General features: G+C 34.5%; 1 protein-coding gene across 2 annotated transcripts; it reads left to right on the top strand.

Annotated features, from left to right (window-relative positions):
• The first annotated feature begins 1,878 nt into the window (after positions 1–1,878).
• Positions 1,879–13,430, top strand: LOC114271242 (anoctamin-like protein). Of its 2 annotated transcripts, none has more exons than XR_014356910.1 (16): positions 1,879–2,757; positions 3,610–3,679; positions 3,854–3,969; positions 4,426–4,552; positions 4,629–4,729; positions 4,825–4,916; positions 5,024–5,128; positions 5,651–5,920; positions 9,213–9,345; positions 9,436–9,549; positions 9,636–9,706; positions 9,824–9,954; positions 10,793–10,875; positions 10,990–11,097; positions 12,063–12,234; positions 12,788–13,430. XR_014356910.1 is itself a non-coding variant. In XM_028212871.2 (16 exons), the coding sequence occupies exons 1-16, from the start codon at positions 2,581–2,583 to the stop codon at positions 12,914–12,916; spliced, it is 1,986 nt and encodes a 661-aa protein (XP_028068672.2). In that variant the 5' UTR covers positions 1,879–2,580; the 3' UTR covers positions 12,917–13,430. The 2 variants fall into 2 exon arrangements, 1 of the variants encoding a protein (XP_028068672.2); XM_028212871.2 differs by having other exon boundaries at positions 12,076–12,234.
• The last annotated feature ends 6,261 nt before the right edge of the window (positions 13,431–19,691 follow it).

The raw sequence follows: 19,691 nt of genomic DNA, 5'->3' as shown, positions 1-19,691 counted from the left end.
TGGGTTCCTAAGTGGTTTCCTAAGATTTGTAATTTTGGGAGTTTAATTTAATTCTTAATTCAAATTTTTATTTCCTAATTGGTTTCCTAAAAATTTGATTAAACTATTTAAAATAGTTTAATAAAGTTATTTCTTTCAAGCGATAGATTTTTTATGAATTAACTTTTCTAACTATTCTAATAGTTTATTTATTAAAACAGTTTTTGTAACTGTTGCACTTCATAACCTTTTAAATTGTTTGAAAGCAACGGTCAAGTTTACATTCAAATCGATTAATTTGAATAAGACACCTATTGACTATTCAAACGGACACTTTTTGTTGCCTATAAATAGAATTGATATTCCAGCAATCTGTGGAGGTTGGTTTTTTTTTTTTTTAGAGACATCGAAAAAACCAGTCAGAAAAATAGTCTGAAATTTTGTTCCATTGTTGTCCAAAATTTTCTATTTTTGCATTATTCTTCATTTTAGTTTTAGAATAAATTAAAGAGAGTATTAGAACACAGGTTTCGTTCGACGTACAAATTTGTTTGGTGTGCTACAACAATTTTGTGAAGATCATTGTATCCTGAGAGATAGACGCCACTCAACCGTAAGCACCGTAGCGGGGCGAATCTGTCTTAAGGACAAAGTGTCACACACTCGACTTGGTCTTAAATTATTTATTCAGTTTAATAAATAAATTCGGTACGTTATTTATTTATTTGTTTGGATTTATTTCTATTTATTTTATTTACACAGAAGATTGATCCTACAAAAGCAAATGTTTCCCTCCCTTTCTCCAGTTTTTCTTCATATTTTCAGACCATTTCAGTAAACAAACAAATGAAATAGGATGTCTGGTGGAGCTATTTCTGCATTTCTTTCCAATATTTTGAAACTCGAACAGGTGAGCGGACCGAAAAAGAGTCTGGATAGATGGGTCATCGGTTTAACCGTCGAGTCAAAATAATCGAAACCATGACGTCATAATTAATATTATATAATTTTAAAAATATAATTATAAATTATAAATAAATAAATATATACATGCTCAAATAAAAATAAAATTTGTTAGCATAATATTTATTAATACTATTTAATAAAGTCATAATTGATAAGAAAAAGTTGCTTGTTTTAAAAAAATTAAATTTTTTTAACATTCCTTTCCAACAAACTGATTGAATTCTAGATTTAATTTTGGAAGGAAATTAAATTTTTAACTCTCCCTTCAATCATTATGATTCAAATAATTTGGATCAGAACTAGGCCCGAGTCCTGCTTTCACCGGTCTAGGTTTTAAATCATTGTTTCTTTCTATTCATTTGCTGAAATGGTCTAAAAAGATACAAATGACCATTAAAGTACAATTGTTATAATTTGACAATTTATTACTATTCATTAACAATTTGTCAAATTATAATAATGATAATGATAAAATAGCAATTGCCAAGACGCCCTGGTAAATGACAAAAAATAATATTTTAAAATTATTAAATAATCACTCCACAATGGCAGTGTTTGGCAACTAGGTTTTTGGTTTATTTTTTGATTTTTTTCGCTACAAGACAAATGTTTTACAAAATTAAAAAAAAATCAATCTAAACAAAATATCATATCAAATCCTATAATCATTTCACTTTTTCTTTCACAAATATCATATCCAACCAAAAAAAATTCAACTATATTCCCAAACACAAATTTTTTTTTCTCCAATAATATTCTACAACTAAAAAAACCTACAAAAAAATTCACTTCCCAAACAGCCGCATTGTAGGTTAAATTATGAAAAATTTGTGGAGTCTCAAACAATATTCAATTTGAAAATTAAATTTCAAAGATTTTCGAGGGAAACCCAAAGGGCCTAGTTGCTTAATAGCTTTGTCCCAAGTGTTTTAATGGGGGGAACCAAAGAATGGAACAAGAAGCATGTATTCCTTTACACATCTCTCAATTCTGGAAAAACCCAAAACCCCTTTCTCTGTAACAAAAACATATCTCTCTTCATCATCACCATCAGACCACCACCATCACCTGCAAGCAATTTGCAATTGCAGATGTGGATAGAGAAGATCAGGAGCGATCAACACCATTAGATTTGTCATAGAAACCAATGACATGCATTGGCATTCGTGCCTCGCCAGTCACTCGAACACAACAAACACAAACCACCGTTTCTCTCTCCCAGTGGCAACGGTCACGGGACCAGGTGTCCACTTCTTTGGACACCCCCTTACGTGTCAATCCCAAAAGTAACTCCCCCCCTTTTTCCCGAGCTCACAGACACCTGTTCTCTCTGTCTCTCTGTCTCTCGACCCTGTGTTACCATATTAGCGTTATTTTCCTGATTGAAAAGCTTAAATTTGATTTTTGGCTGAGGACCCAAATCGCCAATTGAGCAAAAACAAACTTTTTTTTTGGGTTCATTGTAGCTTAAACAGAGAGACCCAAATCAGTATTTTATCAAGAACTTACCTTTGAGGTCGAGTTAGGGTTCTATCGATTCTAGAAAGAGATACCCATTTGGTTTTTTGGAATCTTTGAAGGTTTTCTTGGTTTGGGTTTTTGGGTTTTGGGGCGTTTGGTTGGGTGGGTTTGGAAATGAATGGGGATGGGGAAGAAGAACAAACTGCTTTTGAGATAGCGGTGGTGGTTCCAAGGAGGGCTGGGAAGCAAGGGGATGAGAGTTATGATTGCGTTGAGTTTCTTGTTGATGTGTTCAGGAAGGCTGGGTTGATTGTTGACAGAGTTATTGGTTTTCAGGAAGAATTTATCAAGGTTCAATCTCTATCCTATTATGTTTTATGTGTTCTCTGGTTGTCCTTTTATTTGCAATTATATCTTGTGTTGCAATAGAAGACTGTGATAAACTATCAAGTATGTCAAAATGATCCACACATTGTAGTGTTTTGCTCATTGGTGCAATTGACAGTATGTAATGAAATACCTTTTAACATTGTTATTGTATCTTACCAGCTGATGTTTCAAATCCATGGATTGATAGTATATGCAATTAAATTTTCTAATTTATTAATTTTTCTTTTTTGCCAAAGTTATGCAAGGATACTAAATTGTCTGGTATGGATGCATCTAAACACACCCATATTCTCTCTCTACACATTTGGGGCTACTCAGTGCATGAGGCTCCCGCTAAACCGGGGTTTGGGGGAAACAAACCTCATCCCATTTTTGCAGAGGTTGTTTTCGTGACTTGAATTCGTGCTATCAGTGATTCTAATGGCAAATCTTATCATTGAGCCAAGCCCCTCTTTCACAAGATGGGTGTAGAGAAAGCAAATTAGGGGAGTATTTAGAAGCTTCTATCTGGTATTTCTTATATGAGAACTCATAGTTTATTTTCTACTCATGATTATTCTAATTTTGCAGCATAAATTATTGAAATTACCCCAATTTTTAATGGACTAGAGTTCTGTTCCATGGTTATGATATTATCAGTTAAATAAGTTCATACTATCACAAGAATGTTGGAATCTTACTAACTGGTTCTATAATATCTATAAAGAGGGAAATTGTTGCATTTATTTGTAAGATTTAAACACATTGGCATTATGATTTGATTCAGTCATGTACTAAGTCTGAATTTACATTCTGTGATCATCACTTTTTTAGCTGGCAGCACCTCTGGAAACTCTTGGGAGAGCTGCAGCTGAGTTGCAATTAAAGAAAAGAACTCATTTTGGTAATAGTTACTCTGCTACTCCTTAGTTTTTTTTCATTGTCTGTCCATGATTTGGACTTCCTTCTCTATTTCTCTTCCTCTGAAATGCTCTGTTATCGTTGATGAGTATATCATTTGCGGAAAAAAAAGATGTTTTTTTGTGCTTATTTGTTAATTGCTTGATACTGATTTCAGGAATGGATCTACCGTTTGAGTGGGATGAGGCAGAAGCTTTTGTCAGACAACCTGATGGTTCATTGTTCAGTTGGTGCGAGCGTTATCATTGCTACCATCACATTATATATGGAGTGGTGAGTTGTTCTATTTGTTGTTGTTTCTCTTAAATGGACATTGGCTATCTATATTAAGGCAATGAACGTGCATTTCTTTGTGGATCGTAGAGTTCAAAAACATGGCCATCCAATTTTAGGTGAACTCGCTGCCAGTTCCCTTTAGTTTCCCTTTTTTATGGTGTTATCACAATTGCTGGCTCTATTGCTTGGATGTTGCTCTCCTTTTTACTTTGTAATTCAAAATCAATTCACAAAATCCCACATGCATAACAAATCTTTTTTGGGCTCTATCATATTAAACTTATATGTGTCTCCATATTTCTTTTCCGTTTATGCATATGCATTGATTTATGTGTAAATTCAGTGAACCAAGTGCGAGAACGTAAAACTAATCTGTTATGGGATTCTTGGCTTTGCGGTTTCCTTGTATGCTCAATATTGCTTGTTGATTGATTCTTACTTTCACATTTACAGGTGAACAAGAGCAAGTCGGTTATAACTTTAAAATCTGATGGCAAAGAGTTCCACTGGAAGTCGGGAGAATCTCTTGTTCGGAAGTTGGAGTTGGAGGGCATTGTCAAAGAAGTCTTTCCTTTGCATGGTATGCTAGCTTTCATGTATAAGTATAACAAAGTTACCTGTAATTCTGGGACACTCAGATGAATTGTGGTTTATAGATGAAATAAAGAGGAAGTGGCTTTTGAGAAATTGGGCATTGAACTGGTGGGACGTCACACGACAGCCTCTGGATGAGATCTATTCATATTTTGGGACAAAGGTGAATCTTGATATGGTGCTAGTTGCTATTGCAATTCATATTCATTTGTATTTTTTGAGTTGCAATAACCTTTAATAATGTAATTTACGGTGTAGATTGCAATATATTTTGCCTTCCTGGGAATGTATACGCGGTGGATATTTTTTCCAGCTATTTTCGGGGTTACCCTGCAGTTGGTTGACTTTGGGTAGGTTACTGTACCTTTTATTATGCATATAGATTGATTTTGAGAATTTGATGTAATTTGGTTTGTAAATTATAATAATTTCTGTGATTGCTTACTGTTTTCTTCAGATCATGGCAGTTATTAGTGCTCCCTGTTTTCTTCATAAGCATTATATCATGGGCTGTATTGTTTTTCCAATTCTGGAAGCGTAAAAACTCTGCCCTCCTAGCTAGGTAATCACATTTATCCAACTGTTATTTAGTTGCTGTTAACCTTTGGATCTAATGCTTCATTTTTTTTCGGCAGAAAACATTTTCCAACAGAAAAACTGTTTACGGAATTTTTTTTTTCAGAAAATATTTTTCTTGGAATTTTTTTTTTATGTTTGGTTGTGATCTTGAACCTAATGTGCTGTTGATTGTATTAGTAGTGGTGGTAGGGTGGTGGAGGAGGTGTTGGGGTAGTGGTGGTGGTGAAGTGTGGTAGTATGGTGGCATTGGTAAAAATTTAGTCTGGAACATGGTTTCCACTTTAAAATGGTGGAAAATATTTTTCGCCCTAACAAGTTTGTTTTCCGTTGACCACGGAAAACCTTTTTGTTTTGTTTTGTTTTTTTTTTTTTTTGTGGTGGTTGTGGGGGGGAGAGTAAGAATTGCTTCTTCCCTCCCTCCCTCCTTCCCTCTTGTTTATATTTTTTATTGCTGTTTTATTCATGTTTAATGTTGTTTCTAATCTTTTCCCCATGTGTGTTGTAGGTGGCAAATTAGTTGTCCGTTTGGAGAAGACCCTGGGTATAACTTTTTGGAAATGGAGTGGAGTTCCTTCCAGTCTCCTGTGGAACTCATAAAGAAATGGGGCAACGATAAAACAAAAGAGAAGGAGCTATTTCAAAGGAAGGAATGGTTCGGATGTCTGATGAGATTCAGAAATGATGCCATCATTATCTTGAGTATCATATGCCTTCAGCTTCCATTTGAATTGGCTTATGCTCATCTCTACGAGGTTATTGGGTCCGATCTTATGAAGTGAGAATCTCATTACTGTTGTTTTGAATTTATGTTATTTTGCTCCTTTTAGGAAAAAGAAATTATTATCCTTTCTTTCTTGCAACTATTAGCATCTGTTTTAGTTCACTTTCTTATCTTATTATTTTTTAATCCTAGTGTCTGATTTATGCTTGTTTTGCTTTGTTTAGCACATATATATGCAGCGAATATACATGTGTGTATTTCTGCATGCATTTTCATTTGAACTTATCACATTGTGATACATTTAACAAAATATAGTAGTCACTAGAGACATGAGATCGGTCCAATGCTGCATGAAGTTATTTTCCTTTCCATTTGAAGTTAAAACTATGTAGCATTAGATGGATCACCCACAACAAGCTTTGTTGATATTAATAGTACATATTCATGCATCATCAATAATAGTTTGTCCAGTGAGAATGATATCGTAGCCTACCATAAAATTCTTCTAATTTAAGCCTTCATTTGTAAAAAAATTAAGATGATGGTCTTAATGCAGACTGCATGGTATATGATTATTATTGTCATGAGCCAAACACGTCCCTAAAAGTTTGGGTCATAACCGGCCAGTAATCCATGGATTACCGAAGGCTTCAAATGAACATACAAAATATTTATGTTAATGGGGCCATAACGGAAGCATATAATGAGAAGGAGTCTATTGAGTTGTGCTGATCATGAGCAAGATCATAGAGATAACCATGTAACAGCCTAACAAGAATATAGGAGTCAAAGAAAAAATTGTATATAGTGTTTACAACCTAAGACTACGAAAGCAAAAACAAAATAAGATCAAGGTGTGGTGTGAGTCAAGACAAAACTCCATCTCGGAGGCGGACTCGATTGGGTCTCATAAAGAATAGCTCCTGAAGCTGACTCTAGGGGTGTGCTCCATGCTGCGGATTACCTACATGTAAATACATAATATTGGGTGAGCGAATTTCAATGAGTAATAATACAGTAAACAACGTAATAATCATAATATTATCACAATATCCATAATCATGTAAACAAAATAGCCTTAGGGCCAATCATATATCAAAACAGCCTCGGACCCAATTTGCACATATCAAAACGGTCTCGGGCCCAATTTGCACATATCAAAATGGCCTCGGGCCAAATATTTATCAAAACAGCCTCAGGCCCAATTTGCACATATCAAAACGGTCTCGGGTCGAATCATATATCAAAACGGCCTTAGGCCCAATTTGCACATATCAAAACGACCTTTGGTCCAATCATATATCAAAACGGCTTCGGACCCAACATTTATGTATGTATGGACCAAAGAGGTGACTCGTACGGACTCTAGAAGTGATTCCCACTGTAGCACTTAGTTTCGTACAAAACTTTGTTCTATACCAGAAATCAGTAGGTCTTAAAGACTAAACAATTCATATCATGTCATAGCATAAACGGAACGGCCTTGGGCCCCCATATCATATTATAAACAATTCACATTTCTTGTTCATAACTCATTTCACATTTCTTGGAAACTTGTGCATTTTGACAAAATACGATATTTAGAAGATCATGTCGTACATAAATCAAAATAGATAATGAAAAATATATCTTTACTATACTATTATTAGAAGATTATGTCGTACATAAATCAAAATAGATAATGAAAAACATATCTTTACTATACTATTACTCACAGTGGTTTTCAGAAATGGTTGACCGGTCCTCGAATCATGACCTGCAAACACAATGCGCATGGTACAACATATCTGAACATAGAATTACACTTTTGATCAAATTTACTTCTCTTAATCTTTTCTTAACCAAATAAATCAATCCTTTACTTTGCTTCTTAACTAATTATTTTTGTTGGTTTTAAATTCATTAGTCCTCAATGGGTCATAATTCGTGTCTAGGAAAATAGGAAGAAACAAAAGGAAACTAGGTTAGGAGAGGAAATAGCATGAAACGGTTATAAAGAAAGTGAATAGTCTTCACTAATTTGAGCAAATCTATTTGTGTACTTAGAATTTGGATATGAGACTACCACTATTGGAAATTAGACTTCTGGGGCTTGAATTTAGGCTCAAGAATTGTTTAAACGGAGTTCAGATGAGGGAGATATGCCTTTTGAAGTTACTAGGTATAAGTTGAAACAGGGTTGGCTGTACGTGCGCCCACTTTGACAACTCGAGCAGTGGCCTTGGCCGCTCGAGCAGTGGTTTAAGCAGAATGCAAACCTCTATTTTTCATCATGTTCTGCTCGTGCGGAGCTCGTTGCCGTTTGTGCGGTCAAGGCAAAATCAAACCGTCCAAAAATTGCCAAAAATGCAAACCTTCCAAACTCATTTCCAAGCTCAAATCAAAGCAAAACTCACTTAAAAACATGATATACAAGCATGATACAAGTGTAATTCCACATTAAACTTATCAATCTTGCATCAACTTCATGGTCTCATCTTTTCCATACAATCATGAATTTCATATACAAGCTCAAAATACATATATCTATGAATGACCTTTCAACAAATCTTATTTGTATGAACCATCAAAAATTTATTTCATGGATTAATCACAAGATTGAACTCAAGTCAAACAAAAATGAAGAGATTTCTTGATTTTATTCCAAACCTTTACACAACTCAGACCTTAGCTTAAAATTTCCAATTTAATCTTGATTTCATGCCAAAGATGAGTTAGAGACAAAGATTATAAGTAGATTATTATACCTTAACTCAAGCCTAAGGTTTGCCCTTTGATTCTCTTCCAAAACCCTAGCTCTTCTTCTTCCTCTCTCTCTAACTTACTCTAACAAACTCTCCCGCAAAATGAAGAACACAAGAGGCCAAACACAAATAAGGCTTAACTCATAAATTTTAATTTGATCATTACGAATCGTAATTTTACAAAATTTCACTGTAGGCTCTAAAAAATATGTTAATCACAGATATGAAGTTGATTTTGATTTATCGCGCCTCTAAGGCTATCAATTTTCCACTCAAAGTGGTATTTGCAACAGATATTTCTACATTCAACAGATCAAGTTCCAAAATCACAAAATTCACATACTTAAAACTTGGAAATTCATATCAAACACATAATCCCATGCATAATTAAATGTAATACGGGTTGGGTTATCACAATTATCTTCTTTGTAGTGTCAACTTCTTGTTTCAGTATTTCCTCCATAAATTCTTTGACTTATCCGAAATATATGGATCAATGACCTGTCCCCTTGACTCATCCAAAATATAGGTATCAATGACTTGTATTTATTACATAATATTGTTTAAAATATTATAACACCGTGTAAATATTTTGTTTTCAGGTTTGGGCTGACCGTGGTCTATCTTTTTGCGATACAGTATTTTAACAAAATTGGGGGCAAGATATCAGTCAGACTCATTAAATATGAAAACAATGAAAGCACAGAATATAAGGCTGACAGCTTGATTTACAAGGTAAAAAGGAGAGATCGGTGCAATCCCTTATGAATCTGGTGTTTTATGGTTACCGAATTCTAATTATTTACTATTTTCTTTCCGTTGTAGGTGTTTGGCCTCTATTTCATGCAGTCATATATTGGAATTTTTTACCATGTGCTTCTTCACCGCAATTTTGCTACTCTTCGCCAAGTTTTGATTCAACGTCTAATTGTGTCTGAGGTAGGAAGATATTATTGATTATCTTTTTTGTATTTATATTCTTTTTTGGATTTTTATGTACTTTTGTGCCGGAAAATGTTTTCCAGGTGCTTGAAAATCTGATGGAAAATTCTTTACCCTATCTAAAATACAGCTACAAAAAGTACAGAGCTATTCGGTAAGCCTCTTCCATTATTATAATCTGTTTCAAGCCTTGTAATTAATAGATCGTAGCTTAGCTTTATCTTTCTCATACATGCCTAGAATGCGGTTTTATGCATTGCTTCCCATGTAGAAAGAAGAGAAAACGCGAGAAAGGTTTGTCAACAGGGAAGACCCAGTTCATTTATAGGGTAGAGAAAGAGTATCTTAAACCTACTTATTCTGCAAGTGTTGGCGCGGAACTTGAAGATGGGCTCTTTGATGGTAATGTATAAATCCGTGCAATTGTCAGAAATATATATATTTATGTCTAGCAGTAACATTTGGAAATCATATGAAATTTAAAGCATCTCATTCTGTTTCAGAAACTATTTGGAAAGCATTTTCTTTTCTTGTTTCCATTTAAAAATGCATTTAAATGGTTTTATTTCTTATTGAGAGGGGTTAATTAAACTTTACTGGTTTGTGGTTTTTTGGCTAAAAGAGCCAAAATGTCATATCATACGTATGTATCAATCACTTTTTCCCTGACAACTATCTATTCAACCAAAAAAACCATTCCAAACTCACTTAACTTAAAGTTGCAAAATGGGCACTGAATATCACCTTATCCCCCTCAACTTAAAAACCTCCTTGAAGAACAAGCAAAATTTCTTGGTGAAGCCTGTGACCGCCCTGATTTGTTGATTAAATGCAAAGATCAAAAGTGTTATTGCAAGTCCTCAAAGAAATCTCAACATTTTCAAAAATGAAAGCCCAAGAAGAAGCATTCTTCTTGCTCCGTTTCTCAAAAACATAGAATCCAGAAATGTACATTTAGATGCCTCAACTATCGAAATTGCTTCACTTTCAACCCCTCCAGAAGAGGGATCCACTTTGTACAGTTTTTGATTGTTGAGGGGACTAACATACCGTTTTAAAGTTGGAAGGGCGTAAGGTGATATTCAATAATTAATCCTATTAAAATGCATTTAAATGGAGATTGTATATTTGTCATTTCCTTTTCATGTGGTTTCGAATCACCATGGAGATAGTCAAATATTATTAATTTTTTATGTGGGTTTTGTATAACCGTGTGAAATTTAAAACAATTCACTTGCAGACTTTCTGGAGTTGGCATTGCAGTTTGGCATGATTATGATGTTTGCTTGTGCATTCCCGCCAGCCTTTGTCTTTGCTGCATTGGTATTAATGCTCGTAGTTGCTCTTTCAACATAATTACTGATGCTTTTTTAAATCATATCAGGTCTAGACAAAGTAAATGAAAGTTTGTACTTTGTACGGTTGTCTTGTGTGCAGAACAACATCACGGAAATCAGAACTGATGCGCTAAAGCTGCTTGTCATGTTCAAAAGGCCCATTCCCCGTGCTGCAGCAACAATTGGAGCTTGGCTGAATATATTTCAGGTATCGGTTATATCTTTTCCAGACTAAAATCATTGTAGTGTCCATCTTTAGTGGTGATTTTCTAAATGCACTGTGAATATTACTACAAAAAACCCGTCTTAGCTGAACTCACTGGCACCTCAATCTCATTGTGTTGTTGATAAGACTTTCATTCATCCTATTTACAAAGTACTTTATCTCTATACAAAAATATACATGTATTGTTTTCTTTTTTCCTACTATTTATATAAATTTTTTGAACGTATTATATTATTGAAAGTTACATTTTATAGTAATTACTATACAATATGAAGAATTTGTTTTGTTTTTATCATTTTGAAAATTTGTTTAGAGAGAACTCTAAAAAATTGAAATGTTTTGAAATTTTGGAATGCTTGTATAGGTAGAATTAAATTTTATTTAACAAGATAATCTAGATGTAGTGATGAATTTTCTAGTCCAGATATACTAATTTCTTTCAAATGCAAGTATTTTGGCCCCGTCAAAATGGAATTAATTTTACCTCCCCCCCCCCCCCCCCTTTGTAAAATTTTTGGGTCCACCATTGACTAAACTAAAATTCATTTCTTAAAATTTATTTCTCATACAAGCATTTCTTGCGATCAGTAGTGTTTCTGTGCATTTAGGCATGCATTGGTGGAAATATTGGAATTCCAGTATTCTACTAATATTTCCATGTGGGGGGAAAGAAAAAAAAACGAATTTTTTTAACATTTCGGCCGTTAAATGTTATTTTCCTCGTCATGGCTTTGGCAATTCACTTTATCAATCAACTAACAAATTCTGAATATCTAGCTTATTATCTCTACTGCAAACTATTAATTCAAGCATTAAGAAGAAAAAATCCATCCATTACCCTTGGGAACGATGTTCTGTCATTGATTTTATTAAACTGTTTAGATGTGGTTTTTACATTCGGCTTCTCAGTCTACTCATCCAACAATCGTACTACTTACATGAGACAGCTTTGAATTTCAGTTTCTGATGGTGATGTCAATATGCACCAACTGTGCGCTTCTAGTATGCTTATATGATCAGGAAGGGAAATGGAAAATTGAACCGGGACTTGCAGCGATCCTCATTATCGAACACGTGCTCTTGTTAATTAAATTTGTGTTCTCTCGCCTTGTTCCTGAGGTGACATTCTATACAACTTTTTTCGTGCACAAAAATTCTACCCACCCACATCTGCATTTCTCTTAATGATTAGACAGTGTTTGTTCGAATACAGTCGAACAAGAATGCCTATTATTAACCCTCTGTTTTTTGTTTTGGTGGAAAACATTTTTCGCATGTTATGGTGTCTGGTGTACTAAGGAAAAATGAAAGTTAATGAAAAATATTTTTCGTGATCAACGAAAAGTAAGCTTGTTGAGATGTTTTACTTTTGAAAGGTGAAAAACGTTTTTTTGACTAAAATCTTACCAGTGCCATTACATTACTCGTCACCGCTGCCACATCCACCTCCCACCACCATCACCACCTCTACCATCCCACACCATCACCATCCCACGACCATGTTAACCACCACCACCCCACCACCCCACCACCACCACCACTTGTACATTATTTTGAAGGTTGTAACCAAACATTAGGAAAGAGTTTTGTACAGAAATGTTTTCTGCTGAAACAAACGGATGTAATGAAAAATTGAGAACTAAGCATTACAGTTATTAATTTTTTTTTACAGGAACCTGCTTGGGTAAGAGCCAACCGGATGAAGAACGCAACGCAAGCACAGGACATGTGTTCGAAGCAGCTTTTGAGGACGATTTCCGGGAATGAAAAGACATCTTCTTTATTAGAAAAGATCGATTGACATGAAAACCCATCCGGTAGATTCGAAGAAATAAGATTTCCTTTTCAACTTTCTTCTGTCTTCAGCCTTCAGTGATGGGTCTATGTTCCTCAAAAAGAACAAAAACCAAAACCCAAGGGACAGTTGTGACAATTTTCTCAGACAGTTTGTATAACCAGTATAGAGAAGTTTTTCAATTTTGTATAAATCATAGCATTGATGTATAGACTTTTATTCATGAACTTCGTAGTGATTCCTCGGATTCTTGAGAGCTGCGACGAGAGCTTCCAAAGCGGTCGCTAACTTGACGAGCATAGGTAACAACAGCTTTAGCCCATCTTTTGATCTCGGATTTGAACTTCTTCGAATCCAAGTGTTTCAGTGACTTGATTCCAGGTTCTATAGAAATCTCCATGAAGGGGAAGCAGCTGCCAATGCGTGGACGCTTTGCAGCGGCTTCGCCTCCGCTGCTGCTGTTCAGAGCGGTGTCGGCCTTGACCGACATGGCGGTGGAGCTTTGTTTGATTGATTGGTTGGTTTTGAAAGCTTGATGATTGAATTTATATGGTCAGGAGGAGAGCGTTGGGTGAAGACAAGAAACATATAAAGAATTCTATTGGGGTGGCTTATTTAAAGAATTTTCAATATTCTGTACGCCAAGTCTTACTTATCATATCAACCTATGAATATGAAGCGTGTTGCTGTAATTCGAGCCTAACATGTAGCTGATATTCTTGACATAGAAAATTATTTTCATTGCTTTTTAACTTTCGCAGTATGCATACGCGTAATTATTACAGTAGTTTCGGAATATTACGGTTAATTTTTCCATCCTGGTTGTTTGATTCAAATTTTAGAGTGTTTTGAGAAGATGGTTAAAATTTAATTTTTTAGTTTTTTTTTTTTTTTTTTAAAAAAATATGTAAAAAATGTGAGAGATGATGTGATCTAAAATGGGTTAAAAGTTGGAAAGTGGCTTTTAATTTACTTCTCAAAAGAGGCCATTTAGTTTCTGTAATTTTAATTTGAATAATTTAATTTTTATACTGTAAGTTTAGGTTTAATTTGGTCATTTTGTCCAAATTGGAGATTAAGATTAATAATTTTGAAACATTTTTCAAGGTTTTAGTTTGGTTTTTTGGTCTAAATTGAAGGTTAAAATTAATAATTTTGATATATTTGTCAATTTTTTAGGTTGTAAATGTGGATAAAATTAATAAAAAATTAGATGGAAGGATTAATTGGAATTAGATTTATAGTGTATGGAATAAATTATTCAAATTGAAACTACCAGGATTAAAATGAAATTTGGATCAAATTATAATAATAAAAACTGTAATTAACACAAAAAATTATGATTGAGGAATGTTGATTTAGGACTCTTTTGGAAAGATGGCTAAAAGTTAAATTTTGGCTTTTAGCTTATTTTAGATTATATCATTTCTTTATTTTTTTTACACTTTTTTTAAAAAAAAAAGTTTTAAAAAGTCAAAAAATTCAATTCTTAACTAATTTTCCAAAATAACCCTTACTTTTGTTAAGTAGTTAGGATATAAAGAAAGAATGATTCACCTAGGTAGGGTTATGTAAAAAAATAATAATAATAATTAAAATTTAAAAAAAAATTGTAAATGGCGTTGATTCAGAAAATGTCACGATGTGTTTCGGATTATTCGTTTTTAAACTGTCACAGATATAACTAGTTAAATATCATGTCACCTATCTAGAAAGTGAGCCCATATATATGTCTTGGATTACATATAAAACTATGGGTTAGTAGTTTACTCTGCCCAATTGGATTTGAGAAATTTCGCAGCAAAGAGAAGAATACGTGCATGTATGTATACTTGTTTGTCAAGTCATAAACAATTTGAATTTTTTTTTTAGATGGGTATAAACCATTTGATTTCGTCTTAGTCTGCAAAAAATTAGTTCTAGTCTAGTCAAGACATATACAAATGGGTAATATGAAAAGCTCATTTTACTTCTTAAATCATTTTATTTATTCTTGGCAAACTAATTACACGCATCCGACATGGACAAGTTTATGCTTCATGATACACAACAATGACAGGTAGAGTAATGCCGCATCGCTCAAATTTTGATTTGTCCAAATTGTCCGAATTTTGACTTATTACTCGTCCGGTAAGAAAGTGATAGTTGTGGTTAACAAGGATAACAACTACGGTAAACAAGTGTCGCACTAGTCGTTTGAGTGGTCGACCGGCAAGCACAAATTTAGCTTTTGGGCAAATTCAAATTCGAATTACCAAATCATTTTCATTGGTAGTTATGCAAAATTTGTTTATTTGTTTATTTTTTAATACTTGATACATTTGAGAAGGTTTGTTGAGAAAGTTTGTATGTGCATTAGTTGAAACGTGATAAAATTGGCAAGTGATTAGAAAGTAGTTTTGGCAACAAAAACAATTACAAAAAGGAGGACAACTGGAATATGCCCAAATTTGTCAATTCAGGCAATATTGTTTAATTCTGTATCGTAAAGTTGATGCCTTTTTGTTTTCATTTTTTTATTCTACTACTAGGTATTAGTAGATCTATTTTTTAATTTTAAATTTATATATGGGGAACTTACTGATACTAAGTTCAAAACCCAGCTAATTCCAAAACAAAATACTTGCACTAATTAGTCCAATACATTTTTAATTGTTACTAAAATTTTTTTTTTTTTTTTTTAATTTACAGACACTGTTCACATCTTACTACCGTCGGACTTCCGTCAAACGGTCGCCGGGTACTCGTCGGAATGTTCAACATCGCCGGAGACTCGTCAGAATGTTTAAAACATGTTATGAAACTGTAAAATTTTACAGTTCTAAAAATGTTATAAAACTGCAAAATTTTACAGTTTTAAACCATGATTTATTCCAGCACTAAAAAAAAAATTTGAAACTGTAAAATTTTACAGTTTTCACCGCCTGTAACTAAAACTTGAAAATTACTTGTTCAGAATTCGAAAATTTTCTCATTACAAATCTGTGTGATATCTGTATAAATCTGAGTCATTACAGATCTGTTTCAATGATATTATAGATCTATTTCATCATTAACAACAACAACCATAGATCAACAACTATCCCAAAAAAAATCTGTAAATAGAGAGAGAAAGAGAGAGAAATTGACAAAGATATATACACAAATCTGTTCAATCTAAGCACAGATCTGAGGATGAGCGTCTTCTTGTTCTTGTTCTTCATCGTCTTCTTATTCTTGTTCTTCATCGCCTTCTTGTTTGACTTTAGGACTGAGATTAGGGTTAGAGGAGGAGGCGTAAAGAGGGAAGCAAAAAGTAGAGAGAGAGGGGAAAAGACTTTTGGGTGTACTCAAAAAGTTATGGGATTAAATAGTGTCTACATGTTTCACATGGAACTTATGAGTAATTTCCCCTTTATATATCATACGAAGCCTAAAAACTCTCCTCCTTGGCCCTTCTTTGGAGGTTTCTATTATACCAAACATTATGCCTATTTAATAACCTTGGATGTGAGACGAAGGAGGGTAGTGGGTTAAGAGGCCCCATTTGCTTAAGTTTCATCCTCTTTCATTTTTCTTAGTTTTATTTTTATTTTTGGCAAATATAAAAATTTCAGTAATTAAAGAGTAAATTACACTTACCTCTCTTAAGATTTATAAATAATAATAAAAAAATACAATCAACTTTACAATTTTGACATATTAGAATGACATCCCTTCTAATAAAATTAAAGCGACTTAAACTAATATAGATAGTGAGTAAATACTAAAATAAATAAAGATAAATATATATTTTAGGGTAAATTACAAATACACTTCCTGAGATTTGCTTAAAATACGAATTGTCCTCTGTAGTTTGAAAAATTATAAATACCTCATTGTCAGAAATTTTCATTTGTCAGAATTAATTAAAAAAGTAAAATTTCTAATTGTTCACCTATATAAGGGTGCACAAGATAGTGCGATGTAAGGGTGCACAAGATAGTGCGATGTAAGTAAAATGCATGAAATAAATGCGAATATACAAGACAGTGTGATACGGGGTGCACAAGATAGTGCGATGCAAGTGCACAAGACAGTGCGATGCAAGTGAATGTACAAGACAGTGCTGTGGAAGGTGCGATGTAGGTTAAATGCACAAAACAGTGTGATGCAAGTTTGCACAAGATAATGCAATGCAAGTTGAAATATAAGATAAATGCACAAAATAGTGCTATATGAGTGCACAAAACAGTGCAATGCAGGTGCACAAAACAGTGTGATGCACGGTGAATACGTATGGTATGCAAAGGGAAATAAGCAGTATATAAAGTAGTGCATCATGTACCTTATGAAATGAGTGTACATCTTGCCACAACTCATTGAAATGCAACAGAAAGAGAGGCAACTCGACAAAACTCTGTTAATTACAAAACAAAGTCAAGAGCAAGAGCAACGAATCATGCAATTCAACTCAACCAGAGGGTATGAGCATGCAGGCATAATCCAAAGCACATGTATTAATTAGAGGGAAGATGGAAATCCTAAGAGGGTTTTGAAATGGTCAGAGACAACTTTCGAAAGCTGAATCATATCAGAATCAACATGGGGGTAAACTACCCTAATCCAAGGGAAAGTGCCCAACAAATGGCTCTGAGCGGACTGAGGGAAAGGTTGGGTTCATGCCCCTTGTTCGAATGATGATCCAATCTGATGTACTGAAAATTGCCCCTAGTGTCCAATCATTGGCCACCGGTTAGGTTCATGCCCCATGTTTGAATGATGACCTGATCAGATATACTGAAAATTGCCTCTAGTGTCCAGTCATTGGCCACTGGTTTCACCATTATGCAGGTACATGTAATGAGGATCATCAGATCTTGGAATAGTTGTCAACCAAACAGACTCATGTTTCCCTTCTACTCCAGCATGCTTGAGAACTTACTCTAGTCCCCTCCAAAGTAGTGACAGATTCCTCATATATACTTTGCAATGATCATGAATGCGATGCCCCCCTGTATGGGCACTCTTAGTTTGTTTATGAATTCCACTCATGGACTCGTTTTCGAGTTTAGAGCGAACATTCGTGTATAGAATTTTGACCATGCCACTCTGTTAAACTTTTGAGCGACAGACTCGCTAGGGTGACTCGATGAAGAGCGCCTTTGAGTGACATACATGCCATGATGACTCGATAAAGAGTGCTTTTGAGTGACAGAACGCTATGGTGACTCGATGAAGACTGCAGACTGAGAAAAACATCAAGCATGACACAAAAAAAACTTACAATTGACCCAAAAGTAAAAAAAGACTCAAGGTAACTGATCATTCATAGTGCTCCTAGTATTACTCATGTTCCCTTTAGAACTCAATTTCGATTTCTCTCTTTTGCACAAGATAGAGATTCTACTGATAAGTTCAAGTATTGAAAATTTCTCCACTTATTAATTGAAGTTAGTTCTTTCTTAGCCAATGCAAGTATGTGATATGCGCAGCAATCGGTGTAGCTCATGGATTGATGCGAAGCTAACGACGTGAATTGGGCAAGGTGATTGGGTTGAGATAGATATGATAGATATGGTTGAGATTGAACTTCAGGATGAAGTTGCCTACGTATCCCAAGAATGGTAATCAGGTCAACGTAGTTCATGGCTGAGGTTCACTCTGCTATTGACACTCTTCTTTTGCGCTCTAACTTTTGTCAAAGTCGCCCCTTCAGGGTTTTCAACCTTGCGACCTATATTTTTTTGATTTCTCGTTTTTCATGCTCTAACTTTTTTCTAGGTCGCCCTTTCAGGTTTTCGGCCTAGCAAGCCTCTCAAGGATAGCGTAATAACTTTTGTAGTGAATTTGATCAATAATCATCTTTGCCCTAACACTGGAACTGGCTTCGCCTTGATTTGAGCTTAGTTCTCTATTCTTTTATGTATGTCTTTGTCCTTTCTTTTCGTTCTATTTTCAGAATTGGTTCTTCTTGCAATGTGGTACCTTCTTGCATTGGCTTCCCCGAATTCAGACAAGAGTTCCCTTCCTTACAGTTAATTGGATTTCATTCCAATGGATGCCCCTGGCTTGATGGTTGACTTCTTTTTTCCTTTTTTTCTTTTCTTCTGTAATGACCCCGACCTCCAATTAATGCTAAACCATGATTAATTATGCCTAATAGTAATTTAGAAGGAATCCGGAATTAAATTGCATGTGTGTCGCATTGTTTTTGTGTTTCTATCTGTTTGCGATAAAATGATATGTTCGTGTTTTATGTTTTAAATTGCGAATTGAAGGTCGTATCGGCGCCCGATTTCGAAATCGACTTGATCTATATGCTAGTTAGGATTTACAGAATTTTATGGTCGGTTGAATTAAAATTTGATTTGGAGTGATCAAATTAGATTAAATAAAGTTAAAATAACATTAGTTGAGTTATTTCATGAATGCCACCTAGTGGATTAATTCAGGGGCCCATTTCTTCTCACACCTTACACTTGTTTAACACACCATCCTTCACTCCATCTTCTTGCTAAACCGTGAGAGAGAGAGAGAGAGAGAGAGTGTGTGAGAGAATTGATTTCATCTAAAGTTGCTTGGAAAATTAGGGGAGATTGAGGAAGACTCGGGAGATTGAGTCTCTACACTTAGAATTCAAGACTTGAGGTAGGCATTCACCCTATTAATTATGGAATTGATTTGTTAATGTAAGAATTCTAGTGAATTAAATGGACTCATGTTAGGTTTAAGCTAAGATTGGTGAATTGAAGCTCAATACATACATGCATGTGTAATTCATAGCACTTGAGTTGTCCTTCTAAGGAATCCATGCATGCAT

This window comes from Camellia sinensis, chromosome 15 (assembly GCF_055761805.1).
Source record: "Camellia sinensis isolate YWXY chromosome 15, ASM5576180v1, whole genome shotgun sequence".
Taxonomy (NCBI): domain Eukaryota; kingdom Viridiplantae; phylum Streptophyta; class Magnoliopsida; order Ericales; family Theaceae; genus Camellia; species Camellia sinensis.
Note: the sequence above shows the minus strand (reverse complement) of the source record. Positions and strands in the feature narration are given on the sequence as shown.

Excerpts from the sequence above, each read along its gene's own strand:
- LOC114271242 (XM_028212871.2), top strand. The coding sequence starts at position 2,581 with ATGAATGGGGATGGGGAAGAAGAACAAACTGCTTTTGAGATAGCGGTG. Across the intron at positions 2,758-3,609 it reads TTCAGGAAGAATTTATCAAG|CTGGCAGCACCTCTGGAAAC; the intron begins GTTCAATCTCTA and ends TCACTTTTTTAG. Across the intron at positions 5,921-9,212 it reads ATTGGGTCCGATCTTATGAA|GTTTGGGCTGACCGTGGTCT; the intron begins GTGAGAATCTCA and ends TTTTGTTTTCAG.